The following is a 15,309-nucleotide window of genomic DNA, read 5'->3' as shown; positions in this document are numbered from 1 at the left end:
GGGGAGGGGGTAGGTTATCTATGGGTGACTATCCTATTCTAACCATGGTGGGGGAGTCAAGTTTCAAGTTTCCAAAGCCTTCCCCAGGCAGGATTCGAACCGTCACCATCCGCAGTGTAGGGTTGCTAAAACCTGTGCCTGAGTCACAGACGGCCCGTACTCACATGCTGAACCTAGATTATAATTTTTACTTAAGGATAATTATAGATGAACCTGAGAAGTTAAACGGGGTACATGACCTCCGTACAAAGTATATCTAACCTTTGTTCTTAAATAGGTCATGCAATATTATTGTTTTAAAGTTTGAAGGAGATAGTCAAAGTTTCGGTTAAGGAAAAATAGTATTCAATTATTTGTTGATTACCAACGATTCGACCTACTATGTAGTCCTTCCTCAGAGGTGTTGTGATGAGTGGACTTGTAAACAAAGGCTGATTCTCCACAACTCTGATGAAAACCTATATTGTGGGTCGAAACGTCGTAAATCAATAAGTAGTTAAAAATTGTTTTTTCTCTTTGACCGCAGCTCAGACATATTACATCTATATTTAATATTATTTTTAAAATGTTTTGGGGCATTAAAATTTTATAACAAAAGTTTTTTTTTTTCATCTCAAGTGCCCCGTACTTATTCAGTAAGCTTCACCTTACTTACAGATTTGTATCCTTCTCATGCCTTGTTGACTTGAAAGTGCTCTTCTCTATATAGAGACATGTCCTGAATCTGCTACTTTCCTTAATAAAAATGTATAGTTAGTTTTTTTAAGCTTAGACAGCTTTCGATTCTCTACCAAGAACCGAAGTGTGGAATGAACTAAAGACAAAGAATGTACTTTATGAAGTTACAGATATCTTTAAATCCTCCTATAAAGGTTCAAAGAGGAAAATCAGAATTAATGGAATATTTCACATTAATAGGACACAGTCTGTCTATAGTTCTGATGTTAGGAGTCCTAAAATGTGTGAGATAAGGGCGGGACGAGCAGTCATAATTTGGGAGAATTGTAGAATAAATATCAAATAAAAAAAACAAACATTTTTATCAAACCTGTAATATTGTTTTTGGAAACATGAAATTCTGAAAAAGGCAAAACTTCACATTTACCTTCCTACTCTTTACATGGAAGTGAAAACTGTATTATCTTTATTTTGTTTTGAATTGAACACGTAGGAGTTGTACTTCATTGTGCATTGGATATATATGATTATATCGTTTATTTCTACTTAAAATGTATAGGCTGGGATACCACAACCTCTAGTCTCTTCCTTTAAATCTGGGAATATCGAAAACAAATTCGTTATGAAAGTCGACTCAGCTGCTCCAGTAACAATTACCTTACCAGTCTTTACTAAAACAGTTGAATTCTCTCTACAAAGGTTTATAAACAAAATAAATACAATATGTAGGTTCTAATTCATATATTTTATCAGTACATAATTTTTCGGTTTTCCCTCTGTAATGCACCATTTTCTATCTTAATGTATATCTTTAGTGATGGCTATGGGCCAGTAAAGACTTTATAACTAGGTTTCTAGTTCAAGAATGCTTGATTTATTTTCGAAGAAGGCTGATATGGTAACAGTAATGCACAAGTCTTTAACAAGCTATGCAGTATGTTTTGAGGAATAAAACACGATAAAAGTCAAGATATTGGTATACCTTGACTGTTGAGATCAACTGTATGACACTAAATGTTTTTGTTGATTGAAATGACGGGAGTTTTCATAACTGCTGTAGTACTGCACTTAAATTTTTGAACAAGAGAATACGAAAATTCGCTGCTTCTAGCATGCGCCGCCCGCGTAGCGATCAATACCAATGAAGACAGTAGGGCCTACAGTCATGGCAAAGGTATTATTTTGTTAGTTACATTTTCGCAACAGTATTTACTCTCAAAGATTTTTTTTGTTCCTTTTAAAATATATAACATATAATATTTATTCATCTATAAAAATAAAAGTGTGTATTTACTGGGTAAAAATATATATAAAAACATTGGAACCTTAAAGTTATTATTTCAGAATGATAACTGGCATGAAGCTGACTATTGTAGTATTACTTGCTCTCATAATTTCAGTTATGTTTGTTGGGCTTGTATATTTTGTTTATCCTGCAGTCTTAGGAATGATTTCTGAACTGACTTGAAATTTTCTTTGATCAACTTAATATTTTTGATTAGTTTTAATTACATAATATTTTATAATAAGCTTAGAGGCTGTTAGTGATGTTTATAATATATTTTTACTCTAATTATTTTATTGGCAATTAGAAAAAAAAATATGAACCTACCACAGAAGTAATTATTTGTGGTGGTGCATAAATTTCCATCAATTCCTGTTACTTCAGGTTGCATTAGGCATTAGAAAATTTAATCTGGTGTCGATTTATTTACCTTGAACAGGTGTAATTAGCCTGAGACAATTTACTTGCAAACTCTTAACTGTATTATCAATAGAAATTCCTAACATTTTAGATGGCTCTAGAAAAAAGGTCAGTTAGTTTCTGAACAGTTCTCAATAGTTCTTAATTATTTTGAAATCAAACCTTAATAAAAACTGACTTCTGAATTTCCTAACTGTCTGTTGGGCTTATTAAAAAAAATTATTGTAGTGTTTTAAATCTACTGTAAATTGGTTACAAGAAAATTATTTCATTTCTGGGAAGTTATTATTGCTTTATTGAGTTCTTTAAATTTTAGGCTATAATAATTACATTTTAACATAAATATATTCTGTTTTTATTCAAATCAAATTTAAAAGAGATGCTAAGAATCTCATCAATGACTCCCTCCCTTCCCTCATAGTACCCTTCAACCCCTCGCCTTCTCCTCTGGATATCACAAAATTCATTGTTACATTAAAATTCATTGGTTCATATAATCATTGACGAGTGTAAGTGCTTGGAGAGTTTTAATTTCACCATCATTGAAGTTTATTAATATTTTTTTTTTTTAAGAATTTTTATAGTGAAATCAAAAGATTTTAATTAACCACTATTATCATATCTCTAGCAATTTACTGATCAAATTTTTTATGAATTACCCCAAAGTAAGTTTGTTGTTTATTTTAAATGTTGAATGAAGTTATTTTTAATTTATCCAATATACGTTTCTACACTTCAAATAGAATCTCAATGAATCTTAACTCTTATTATTTACCTAAAAACGAAGCCAATCTTTTCTCTTTTACTTGGTAAGAAGAGACATATACCGGCAAAATGTTACTACCTATAGGCCAACTGCTTGAGTAATAAAAACAGTTACAGAAGAATAAAGTTATTCATTGACTTTTTTGTAATTTATCAAGAATAAACTGTCAATGTCAAATTATGAATTTGTAGATGTGAAAAATCAAAATTATAAATGTATGTAGATTAATATAATAACTTAAACTTTACATAATCTAATTAACTACTGATTAGACATTTTAAAGAAATTCAATCAGATTATCACATTTCCAACTTTACAATAATTCTAATAATTATTAAGCTAATAAAAACTAAGAAATATGTTAATATTCTTCACTAAATTTTAGAAATGTCCATGGCTGGCCCTGCTGTTTGCATACTGCCTACTTAATTCTGTTTCTTGTGAAGATAAAGAGGATGACAATGTTCTCCACATTGGAGGAATTTTCCCGATCGGAGGGGAAGGAGGTTGGCAGGGAGGACAGGTACTTATATTTTTAATTCAAATATTATTAAAATTTATGATATAAATATGGTCCATTTCTGATGTAATTAATTTATAGGCATGTGAGCCCGCTGCTAATCTTGCATTAGAAGATGTAAATAATAGAAAGGACCTCCTTCCAGGTTTTACATTAAAATTACATTGGAATGATAGTGAAGTAAGTAAAAGTATTTATCTTTTTATCATGCAAAATTATGTTTTTGGAATATAATTAATCAAAAAATATGAATAATATAGCATTGCAGTGTATTAAACAGTCCTTTTAATAAGGTTATTTTCCTCATAGAAGGTACAAACGCAAAAAAAGGAAAAGGTTTAAAAAGGGAGCTATTATTATAGTACCTATTTCAAACGTAAATATTCCATATTTCTAAATAATTGTTTAGTGATTAACGTTGGTAATATGTCATGTGAAAATTAGATATTGAGGGGCCATTACTAGCACAAATCTATGCTACTCATGATTTTCCCAACAAAAAATGGTAAATAAAAATCCCTTAGATCCATTTTGGTTCATCAGACTTATCAACCAAGTTTTTGACTGAAGAAAATTAAAAGGCTTGTTACACATCTGACAAAGTGTATGGAATCTAATTGAACAGGTTTTAAAAAAGCTTTTTATTTTAAGTGTGAGCCTGGACTTGGAGCTTCAGTTATGTACAACTTACTCTACAACAAACCTCAAAAACTGATGCTGCTAGCAGGATGTAGCACAGTTTGTACAACAGTAGCCGAGGCAGCCAAAATGTGGAATTTGGTTGTGGTAAGATGAAATGGATAATTAAATAATTATTTTACTTTTGAAATATAGCCAGATTAATAAAGAAATTAATTTCACCAAGGGTTAGAAATTTAAATAGGTTATTTTTTTTATGAATTCTAGTATAGATAATTGATTAAATTGTTCATAAATTTAATTATATCAATGTTACCCAACATTAGTGAACTGTGTGTGATTACTATTTTGTTTGAAATTATTGCATTACTCAATTCAAGAGTTTGATTGCGGTATAGAAAATTTTAGATACTAGCCTAATCTCAAAACTTTTGTTATGATTTCTTCTGATCAGTGCTTTATTTTATTTGACTCCAGCTATTCAAGAGCCTAGAAAATATAATAGTTAAATAATTTGCAAGAATTAGCCCAAAATATAGCATATGCCAGAATCACACCAGATATTGTTAATTTTTAGAAAAATAATAATATTTCAATTTAAGAGCAACACATTATCAATTATTACAGCACAATTACTGTATCCTGCACTTGTGATTCTCATTATAGTGTCTTGATAATAATTTTCAAAGGATAATACCTTTTTTAATAGCTAACAATCTGATAAAATCATTATAATTATATATCACAGCTCTATTTATAATATTTTTTTTTACATGAAATTATCTGAAAGATAAAACATCTCAATGAACTTCACTTCATAGGAATTTTCTTCAATTTCAGTTATGTTATGGTGCCAGCTCCCCAGCACTTTCGGATAGAACAAGATTTCCAACATTGTTCAGAACACACCCATCGGCCACAGTTCATAACCCTACACGGATAAAACTGATGGAGAAATTTGGTTGGTCAAGAGTTGCTATATTACAGCAAGCTGAAGAAGTCTTTATATCAGTAATATAGTTGAATATACATTTTTCTCAATAATTTTAAGTGTAGCATTTAAGAGTTTTCTATAAATAAGATAAACTCATTAATAATAAATATTCTGGAGACATGGCATAATTAATAAGCCTAGTGTATGGGACAAAATTTGCAAGTAAAATAACATTTCAAAAAAAATCTGTGCATAGCTTGTACTGTACTAATTTATTAATCTTTTGAAATTCCCTCCATTGCTCTTTAAGCAGTTGGTTCTACATCTAACTCTTAACTTATAACTCCTGACTCATTGAACAAAAAACTCCTTGAAGGTATATTATATTCTAGTTTTAAAAAAAGGGTGAGCGAATAAAGACAGTTTCATATTGGAAATAACTCTATTTAACATGATGGCAGAATTATCCAGTGGGTCAAGAGGGTGCTCTTGGTGAGATTTTACCTGGCACCCTTGTTCCTCTCCTCCTAATCGTTCAGTAGCCTATTTTCCAAAGTTTGCCAATTTTATGCCTTTGCACTTCCACCAGTGGTCAATGAATTTTGACGCTATAGCTTGTTACAATTTAAATTATTAAAAGTTATTATTACACTGGGTTTAATTTTTGTCCCCGATCTTTGACGTCCTTCTGACCACTGTGCTTAAAGCAACCACTCCAATTACCACCTACCTACTACATAGCAGACCTTTATGGTAGATCTAAAAAAAACGTCTAATGGAGTGAGCAAGATTGAATTTTAAAAACTTAAGGAATTGAAGTTTTTCTATTGCTTCTATAGTCTTCATAAATTCCTTTGATAATTTTCATCAATTTAATTTTTTTTTTTATATACCCAAGACCAATTACAGTTTTACTAGTTGTAAAATTGGCTAGTATCTATAATAATAATAATACTAACAGTATCTATACATATCTACTGATGGAAGGTGACATCTGCTCCTTCGGGTCTTATTTTATGGCTTTAAGGTCATAGGCAGCTGATAATTCTTAAATGAAATCAAGTAATAAAAAATAAAATCTAAAAAAAATTGTTTATGTTCTGAATATGAATCTTCATTAGTTCTAATTTAATAAAGGAAATAATCATACATTTTTTTAGACAGTAGAAGATTTAGAAGCCAGATGCAAAGAAAATCAAATTGAAATAGTTACTAGACAGAGTTTTTTAAGTGACCCAAGTGATGCTGTGAGAAATCTAGTGAGGCAAGATGCTCGGATAATAGTTGGGCTCTTTTATGTTGTTGCAGCCAGGAGAGTTCTTTGTGAAATTTATCATCAAGGACTATATGGAAAACAATATGTATGGTTTTTTATAGGTAAGTTTCTGTAAAAAATAAAGTTACCAGCTGACTGAAGTTTCATAATACATAAATTATTTTTGGTCCCAGGATGGTATGAGGATAACTGGTTTGAAGTTAACCTTGAGAAAGAAGGTATTACCTGTACCCATGAACAAATGAGAGCAGCTGCTGAAGGCCACATAACCACTGAAGCTCTGATGTGGAATCAAAATAATCAAAAAACTATTTCAGGAATGGTACGAAATACTTACTTAGTGTATATAATAAGTAATAATACTTATTATTTGAAGTATTTATTGTTGTTCTCTAAATTGTCTAATTGTTTTATATAATTAACATGGATGCCAAATATTTATTAGATAATAAAGTAACTAATTAGGAATTATATGATCTTCACAGTTGAGCTACAAGTTCGAGCCTTTACCAATTGGAATTGAATGATCCAGTTTTCCTTTAGAAGTTTTTTTTTAGTTATCAGTGGGAACTTCATTGACTACCAGTTAATGGACAACTGCCAGGTGGCAGTTTGCTGTTCGACACTCATCATGACTTTGAATGAGTTATCTCATTTTGATTCTTCTCTAATCTTCAATTTCTTATACAAGTTAAGAGAGCTGGGTTGTCATACTATAAAAACATCTGTCCATTTTTTTTTTTTTTTTGGAGAAGTTTACAAAAATAGAATGATGCCCTTCTGACATAGGACAAATCAAAATGAAAGTATGCAAAACAATAGATGTCAATTTTGAGGTAATAGAGGCTTTCCTTCCTGTGGATCATAGAATTATATTTCTCAATGTTTGTTAAGGGTTGTGCAAGTATATGACAGATCACACTATAAACTGAAAGTTTTAATCTAGAATAGATCAGTCTTCACGTTTAACATGTTCTTAAGCTTGCTATACCCATCACAATTTTCATCCAAACACTTAAGAATACTTCATTGTTATTAGCCCTATGGTGCTGATTTCTTCTTGCTTTGGAATTTATAATACTGCTTTAATATTTATATTCATGTAGGTTATTAATGTTTAGAGTTGAGATTCAAGAGAAAGTCATTTAACTTATTTCTTTAAAACTTTATTTTATTATATCTCATAAAATTGATTCAGTATTTCCTTAATATCATAATTAATATATATAATAGGGTGAGTAGTATTCATTCAAATTCAGTACCAAAGATGATATCTTCTCATCGTTTCCTCACCCCTACATAATGACATTTCTGGAGATGAAAGTTTACCAATCAGATACCTTTGTCACTGATCCAGTTATAAAAATTTGAAATAAACTAAAAAAATAATAATAATAAATAATGTATAATAACATAAGGGATATTATATTGTTGTTACCAAGTATCAGTTTTACACATCATAATCTAAGTCACAATCCATCTGTACTTCAAAATCTTATTGAAATCAAAATCTCAAAGTTGAAAAAATTCTATTTAGAATCTTTTGGAACAATTCATAGTTATCTTTTCCCAATTATCCCCCAGAAATAAATTGATAATCAATAAATCAGTACTAAGGCCTATCATAACATTTACCTGTTCCATATGGAGCTTCACTAATTTAACCAACTTAAAGTTGTACAAGTATTCCAAAAAAAAAAAAAAACCTCAGAACAACTATTTATATTACATGAGAATAACTACGATGTATTCAGTACTAAATATAGACACTGTACATAAATAGATATCTTGCCCTAACTTTTTAAACCCGTTAAGAACTGAAATAGAAAATATAAAAATATTATACCTGTAAATATAAAAATAAGCAGACTAAACATGTATTGGTGTAAAGATTATCAATAAATGGTCTTTATTTTATTTTATTTCAAAACTGTTTAGGTTTTTTCATTCAGTTTAATTTTTAAAAAAATGTAAATCATACTTGATCTGTAATAATAAGCAAAAAAAAAAAAAAAAATATATATATATATATATACGGGTTTATCCTGAAGCAATATAGTAATTTTTGTACATATTATTTTTATAAAATAAAAAATTTTCAAATGAACCAAAAAAGTTTTTACGAGACAAATACCATAATGATGAGTTAAAAGTTGATCATGAAATTTATATAAAGAGGAGATGTTACTTATTTGTATTCATTACTGGCCGCACCCCAACCATCTTCTCCTCTTTTGATAAATACAACATATTAAATTTAAATAAATTTATTTCCTAAATTTTTATTTAGACCTCTGAGGACTTTCGAGAAAGGTTGAATGATGTTTTGAGAAAAAGTAATTATGACATTGACAACATGCGCTATCCTGAAGGTTACCAAGAGGCTCCATTAGCATATGATGCAGTTTGGTCGGTGGCTCTAGGTATGTCATACTTTTTAATTTAATTACTTTTAAAAGTTCACCAAGCATTATTGAAATAAAATTTAATCCTTTAATAGCATTTAATAAAACGATGGCCAGGCTTCAAAATAGAGGAAGAACTCTGAAGAGTTTTACTTACACTGACAAGGAAATAGCAGATGATATTTATTCAGCTATTAATTCTACACAGTTTCTGGGAGTCTCTGTAAGTATTCGTGCAAATATTTTTTTAAAATTTTATATACAAACATTATGTATCATACATAGTAATATTTCTATGCCTTATTTATATAGGGTGTAGTAGCTTTTAGTTCTCAAGGAGATCGAATAGCCTTAACACAAATTGAGCAAGTTATCAATGGAACCTATGTAAAATTAGGTTATTATGATATTCAAGCAGATAACCTAACATGGTTTAATAAAGAAAAATGGAGTGGTATGTTTTTGTTGTTATATTTATTTAATGATGAATTACTATAATTGCAATGCAATTCGTTGCTTAAGCTGTGGTACCTCTTAGCTCCGAAAAACTTAATAATGCAATTTTAATATTTTAAAAAATCAACTCATCATTCTGGAGACATTTCATCTCAACTATTATTTTGTACGATATCTGTATAGTATTTCAAGAATGTTTTCAAAATATCCTTAGAATGAAGGGTTCATTTATATATTTTTTAAATAGTACATAATTTTTTTTTTCAAAGTTATGTGATATCACAGCTTAAGTGTCTAGTTTTAATGACCGTAACAACAAACAGCTAGTAGGTTATTGAAGGTGATTTTTTTTTCTCTAGTAGAATATGGTTTTAGACATATTCTGCAGAAGCCTCTAATCACAGACATATAGGACTGCTAAAATGACTTTTATTAAGAAACTTTACGTTTTTTAGGTAAAAACTTTGAGAATAATAACCCTGCAGTGCACCTTGATATGTTAGCAAAATTACCTTACATACTGATCTTCATATAATAACTGTTAACAGACTTATAAGCACTTAATACACATGATTCCATTACAAATTACTAGGATACCCTAATGCCAGAAAAGACATACATGGCAACAAAACTCTTGCTAGGTAAATACCCTGAGAAGGTTGAAAAGGAGCTTAATGTGACATTTCCTCTACTAATTATTAATGTTCATACCGAAAGGTACCACTGGTTACTTCTTCTCCATAAACCATTGACTATTTATTAATTTATCCAACTGATACATTGGTCATTAATACCATTGATTGAAAATTTTGATTAAGTCAAGAAGTTTTTTTTAAAAAAGTGCCTATGGTATTTATGCTATTGTTTATATTTTTCTTTTTGTGCAGGAGGAAAGATGCCTCAAGATAGGACCATTGTCAGAAGGGTATTAAGGACACTGTCTGTTCCTTTATTTATTTGCATGTGGATTATTTCAAGCATAGGAATCATTGGTGCTGTTGGCTTAATTGCATTTAACATTTGCTACAGGCATAGAAGGTATCTTTGACCACTAAATTTACTTAAAATAGTATTGTTTGAAAAAGAAAAATACTAATTACTTTTTCTTGTTTCAGGGTCATAATGTCCTCTCATCCTGTATGCAATACAATAATGTTGGTTGGTGTAATAATTTGCTTGTCAAGTGTATTTCTAATGGGTTTAGATGGGCAATTCATCTCTCGAGAGGAATATCCTGCAATCTGCCAAGCAAGAGCATGGCTACTTTCTATAGGTTTTACACTGGGATATGGAGCTATGTTTAGTAAAGTCTGGCGAGTTCACAGGCTTACTACTAAAGCCAAATCAGATACTGTGGTCAGTGTACTCCTTTAAACTTTTTTCTTCAAATGACATTACTAAGATTGTTTAAGGGTTCTTTAGTTTATTCTAATTTTTCAGAAGAGAGTGCAGCCTTGGAAGTTATATACAATGGTTACCGGGTTATTGTCAGTAGATTTTTTTATTCTAATTTTTTGGCAAATTTATGATCCATTGCAAAGAACAATCGAAGTTTTTCCATTAGAGGACCCTGTGAACATTGACGATGATATAAAAATTAGGCCTGAACTCGAGCATTGTGAAAGCGATAACCATAATATTTGGTTAGGTAAGCTACTTACCACATACTTATAGCCAAACCTAAAAACTTGTGTATATTTATGTATAGCCTTTATTTTTTCTTATCTTCTGTTTAAGGTTTGATGTATGGATATAAAGGACTTGTTTTGGTATTTGGTCTATTTTTGGCTTATGAAACTCGTAGCATTAAAGTTAAGCAAATTAATGACTCAAGATACGTAGGAATGTCGATTTATAATGTTGTCGTTCTGTGCTTAATTACTGCTCCAGTAACATTGGTCATTGCCTCACAGCAAGATGCAAGTTTCACATTTGTTTCTCTTGCTTTGATATTCTGTTGCTTCCTTTCAATGGCATTAATTTTTGTACCTAAGGTTAGTGCATATTTACTTATTGCTTAAAATTTTATTTATTTTAAATAACTTTATAGTTTAGAATAGTTGGTTTCTTAGAATTCATTAATATTGTATAAGCATGAATCAATAAACCATTTTAATAGATATATATGTATATATACTTGACCGTAAAAATTGATATATAAGAAGATGGTCAAAAGAGAAACAAAAATAGTTTACAACTATTTATTTTCCGACGTTTCGCTCCACTTTGCAGGACTTCATCAGGGCTAAAAAGATACAAAATGATACAATGTTAAGAATAAAAATACAAAGATAAGATACAACGATAAGAATAAAAACAAGTAAAAATGGCAAGAGTAAATTTTTTTTAATTTTACTTAGTTATTATTATCATATTTCTGTATTTTTCTCTTATCATTTTTCTTTTTTCGTCATATCTTTATCACTACTTCCTGTATACACGACGTATTTGAAATTGAAATAAAGCCGTTAAACGGTTGGCTGACTACCTCCTCCCCACTCCTCCACGCTTCCGCTTCATTGTTTCTTTCTGTTCAACCGATTGCTTTGAACAGGTAGGTTGTCCTGACTTGTTCTTTGCTCATTTATTATCATTATTATTATTATTATTATTATTTTATTTATAATTATTCTTTCATGACGTTTATTTTATCTCTATAATTTTTTTTTTTCCTCCCCAGTATTGTTTTTGTTTTATGTGCATCTCCTGTACTTTTTTAGCTTTATATTTTACTTATTTTTATAAAGAAATTTTACTCTTGCCATTGTTACTTGTTTTTATTCTTATCATTGTATCTTATCTTTGTATTTTTATTCTTATCATTGTATCATTTTGTATCTTTTTAGCTCTGATGAAGCCCTGCAAAGTGGGGTGAAACGTCGGAAAATAAATAGTTGTAAACTATTTTTGTTTCTCTTTTGACCGCAACCCTGACCATCTTATTATATATCATTTCAATAGATGTTTGACATTTTTTTTAGTTTTCTTTGCCTCAGAACTGTAATTGTACATTTCTTTTTATCAAATGAAATAAAATAAGTATTTTGGATTTTCATTCATCACTTGGCGCCTATCACAGGGTCATGGTGATTCAAGAAATCAAATATGCATGATATATTTAAAATAAATATGAATGTAATGTATATCTTGTTAATATATACAATACTTCTACCGTAAATGAAAAATTAAAACAAATTTAACTTCAGGTGGCTGAAAGTAGTATTTATCACAATGGGAAAAGTAAAAGATGTAGTTACCCAATTTATAAATTCTCTTAATTTCTGGAATTAATTGAAACAAGAATTCTTTCTTAATTACAAACGTCCCTTTTCGTTACCTTTTTATTCAAGTAGATGAGGTTTCGGATCTTTACATCAAGTGCATTGTAGCAATAGTGTCTTAGTATTTGGTGGGTTTGAATCCGATCAGGATCAGTATATATTTATTGTGGTGATCTCAGAAAACAAATAATGTCCTTTTTTGTCAATGCCTTCCAGAATTGACAAAAAGGACCAGCAATCCACTTGTTCTCTCTCCTCCTCCATCCTTAATCTACTCTATTTATAGACTTAGTGAATGGACCCTGTTAGAGGCATAACTCTTTGAGAAATTAGTAAATTATTTAAATCAAAATGTTTGGTATTTGTCGATTATTGTGCCCTTGTTGATGTTTTAAAATTTGATGTTTGATTTTGTTAAAATAACAGGTAATTGAAGTAATAAGACATCCAAGAGATAAAGCTGAGTCAAAGTATAACCCTGATGTTGGAATATCAAAAGAAGATGAAGACAGATATCAAAAGCTTCTGGCTGAAAATGAAGAACTACAAAAGTTAATCAGTGTAGTAAGTTATACGTATAAGATTTTTTAAATTAGTATTTCTTTTCATTTTTCTGTAAACCAATTGATAGTTGTATGTTTTCTTTGGAGAAACATGGGCCTTGTAAAGTCATAAACTGTTGAGAGTGAGCATTTAAAGTTTTTTAAATAATGTCTTACAAAAACTGGAGGAGAACAACTAAAATATTAAATCAATATTTTGAGTTAATACAAACATATTAACTTAATTTAAATTTTACTATAAACAAAAAACTTTGTTTATAGTAAACTTTAAATTTCCATCATTGTTTCTTCAAAGTTACAAATACAAGATGTATAGGTATATGCATAAGCATATTGAAACTTTGTGGTGTAAACTTCATGCAAATTAATATATGGCAGAAAATACTACAATCAACAATGACCATATTTTCATTGATATATTAAGAACTGAATAACGAATTTAACTTTTTCAAACATATATTTCCATCAAGTTAAGTTGCTGTTTGTACAAAAAGTTCACTTGAAACCTTTTGCTTAAGTATCCTGGAGTCTCTTTGTTCCAAAAATGTCGCTGTGAACTTATGATTTTTTTCAAAACATGTTTTTTTAGTATCATTTCATAAAACTGTTCAGAAGTAAAGTCAAAATTTATATAAATAATTGACACTGAACTAACTGCTTCTATTTGAAAATTAGATTTTTTTTTAAAAATTATTATTGTTAAAAATTATTTGTTAGACTAAAGTTCAAAAACTTGTTGTTTTTTTTATTGAGAAACCCGAATTGACACCTTTTTGGAAACTCCTTGAAAGCCCTTAAACATAACAGGTCTGTCCCAATCAAAACTTGACATATGACCATCCTATCTATACAAATAAATTAAATTTCAGAAAGAAGAGAAAATCAGACTACTTAAACAGCGGTTAGCAGAAAAGGATATGGGAAAACCTCTAGATGGCAAAGGAGATCTTGGACCTAACCCACTCACGGTAAACAAAGATGCTCTCATCGTAGCTGACTTCATTACAGGAGAAGGCACTTCAGATTCTGCCTATGGGCATACACGCTCGTCCAGGGCCAGTGCCTCAGACCTTGAATTCTCAGAATCATATTTATAGACTTTTTTTTATACTAATGAACCAAATAGCTATCATTTATATGAATGTTTCACTACTCACAAGTACTTACTAGTTTTTGTTATAAAAACTTCAGACACAAAGCAAAAGAAAATTTATGAGGAAAATTTTATATTTGTTTTTAATTAAATATTATAAATCTATTTTCAATTTACTAAATGTACCTAATGAAAAAATTAATCTCATAATATGACACAGAGGCCTAAAATGGATTTAAAAAAAACAATTGATATTGAAAAAGCAATTAAAGCATTACAAAATGAGTTAATAGTGCTTATTGCTTTTTCAATATCAATTGTTTTTACTAGACATGAAGTAGTAAAAACAATTGATATTGAAAATTCTTTTGCTAAGCTGTAAACTGGTTGTATAACTATAACTATTAGTTTTAAGTTAATGTTTTTTGATTGAAATATTTTTATAAAGTTTATGATAATGATTATTAATCATGTTCATTTTCTCTATTGCTTTTCATTCTATACTCAAAGTTGGTTGAGGGATTTGTGAGCTGTTGGAGTTATCATGAATGCCCAAAATATCTCATATTTTTTCTTGATCTTTGTGTCTATGGGAAAATACTTTTTTTTTTAAATTCTACTCGACTAAAACTTGTGAATCATTGCTCAGTATCTGATCAACACTTCAGTTAGGATTAGGAACGAGCAAAAGGCAACTAGAATATTTCACAAACAGAAACACGAGAAATGCTAAATTAAATTGGCTTTAAAGAAAATAAAAAAAGTAGTTTTCAAAATGTGAAATGAGTATGTACTGATGAAGCCATTATTAAACAAAACTGCAATTCTTTGCTAAAAAAATGTATATGATTTAACTTACATCTGTTTATTACAATAATGGTAGTTAAGGAAAAGAAAATAAGAAAACTCCTATCGTGGCTAGTAAACTGATTTGGAACTTGTTTCTTCTGATTTCAGAGTGGATGTCTTTAATAGTCGATATATATATATATA

The 15,309-nt window shown here is 29.6% G+C and overlaps 1 protein-coding gene and 1 long non-coding RNA gene across 6 annotated transcripts in view; one reads left to right on the top strand and one right to left on the bottom strand.

Annotated features, from left to right (window-relative positions):
• Positions 1-1,412: 1,412 nt before the first annotated feature.
• The window catches only part of GABA-B-R1 (gamma-aminobutyric acid type B receptor subunit 1), a 21,619-nt gene continuing 7,722 nt past the window's right edge, over positions 1,413-15,309 (top strand). For 2 of the 5 annotated variants that reach the window (XM_067052518.1, XM_067052516.1), the window contains exons 1-16: positions 1,414-1,852; positions 3,535-3,672; positions 3,751-3,849; positions 4,321-4,455; positions 5,149-5,319; positions 6,403-6,619; positions 6,692-6,840; positions 8,809-8,941; positions 9,019-9,146; positions 9,236-9,377; positions 10,267-10,417; positions 10,495-10,735; positions 10,820-11,027; positions 11,117-11,373; positions 13,087-13,224; positions 14,093-14,191. In XM_067052518.1, the coding sequence (XP_066908619.1) occupies positions 1,820-1,852; positions 3,535-3,672; positions 3,751-3,849; positions 4,321-4,455; positions 5,149-5,319; positions 6,403-6,619; positions 6,692-6,840; positions 8,809-8,941; positions 9,019-9,146; positions 9,236-9,377; positions 10,267-10,417; positions 10,495-10,735; positions 10,820-11,027; positions 11,117-11,373; positions 13,087-13,224; positions 14,093-14,191 (2,439 nt within the window). In that variant the 5' untranslated portion in view covers positions 1,414-1,819. Of the gene's footprint in view, positions 1,853-3,083; positions 3,365-3,534; positions 3,673-3,750; positions 3,850-4,320; positions 4,456-5,148; positions 5,320-6,402; positions 6,620-6,691; positions 6,841-8,808; positions 8,942-9,018; positions 9,147-9,235; positions 9,378-10,266; positions 10,418-10,494; positions 10,736-10,819; positions 11,028-11,116; positions 11,374-13,086; positions 13,225-14,092; positions 14,568-15,309 lie in introns of those variants that run through there. The other 3 variants (XM_067052517.1, XM_024361171.2, XM_067052519.1) reach the window with 3 other exon arrangements.
• Positions 7,669-8,324, bottom strand: LOC136797054 (uncharacterized). Its single transcript, XR_010844854.1, has 2 exons — positions 8,154-8,324; positions 7,669-7,895 (listed from the first exon to the last, which is right to left on the bottom strand). It is a non-coding gene; the product is annotated as an uncharacterized lncRNA (long non-coding RNA).

This window comes from Halyomorpha halys, unplaced genomic scaffold (assembly GCF_000696795.3).
Source record: "Halyomorpha halys isolate HHAL.00 unplaced genomic scaffold, Hhal_1.1 Scaffold1752.1, whole genome shotgun sequence".
Classification (NCBI taxonomy): Eukaryota; Metazoa; Arthropoda; class Insecta; order Hemiptera; family Pentatomidae; genus Halyomorpha; species Halyomorpha halys.
Note: the sequence above shows the minus strand (reverse complement) of the source record. Positions and strands in the feature narration are given on the sequence as shown.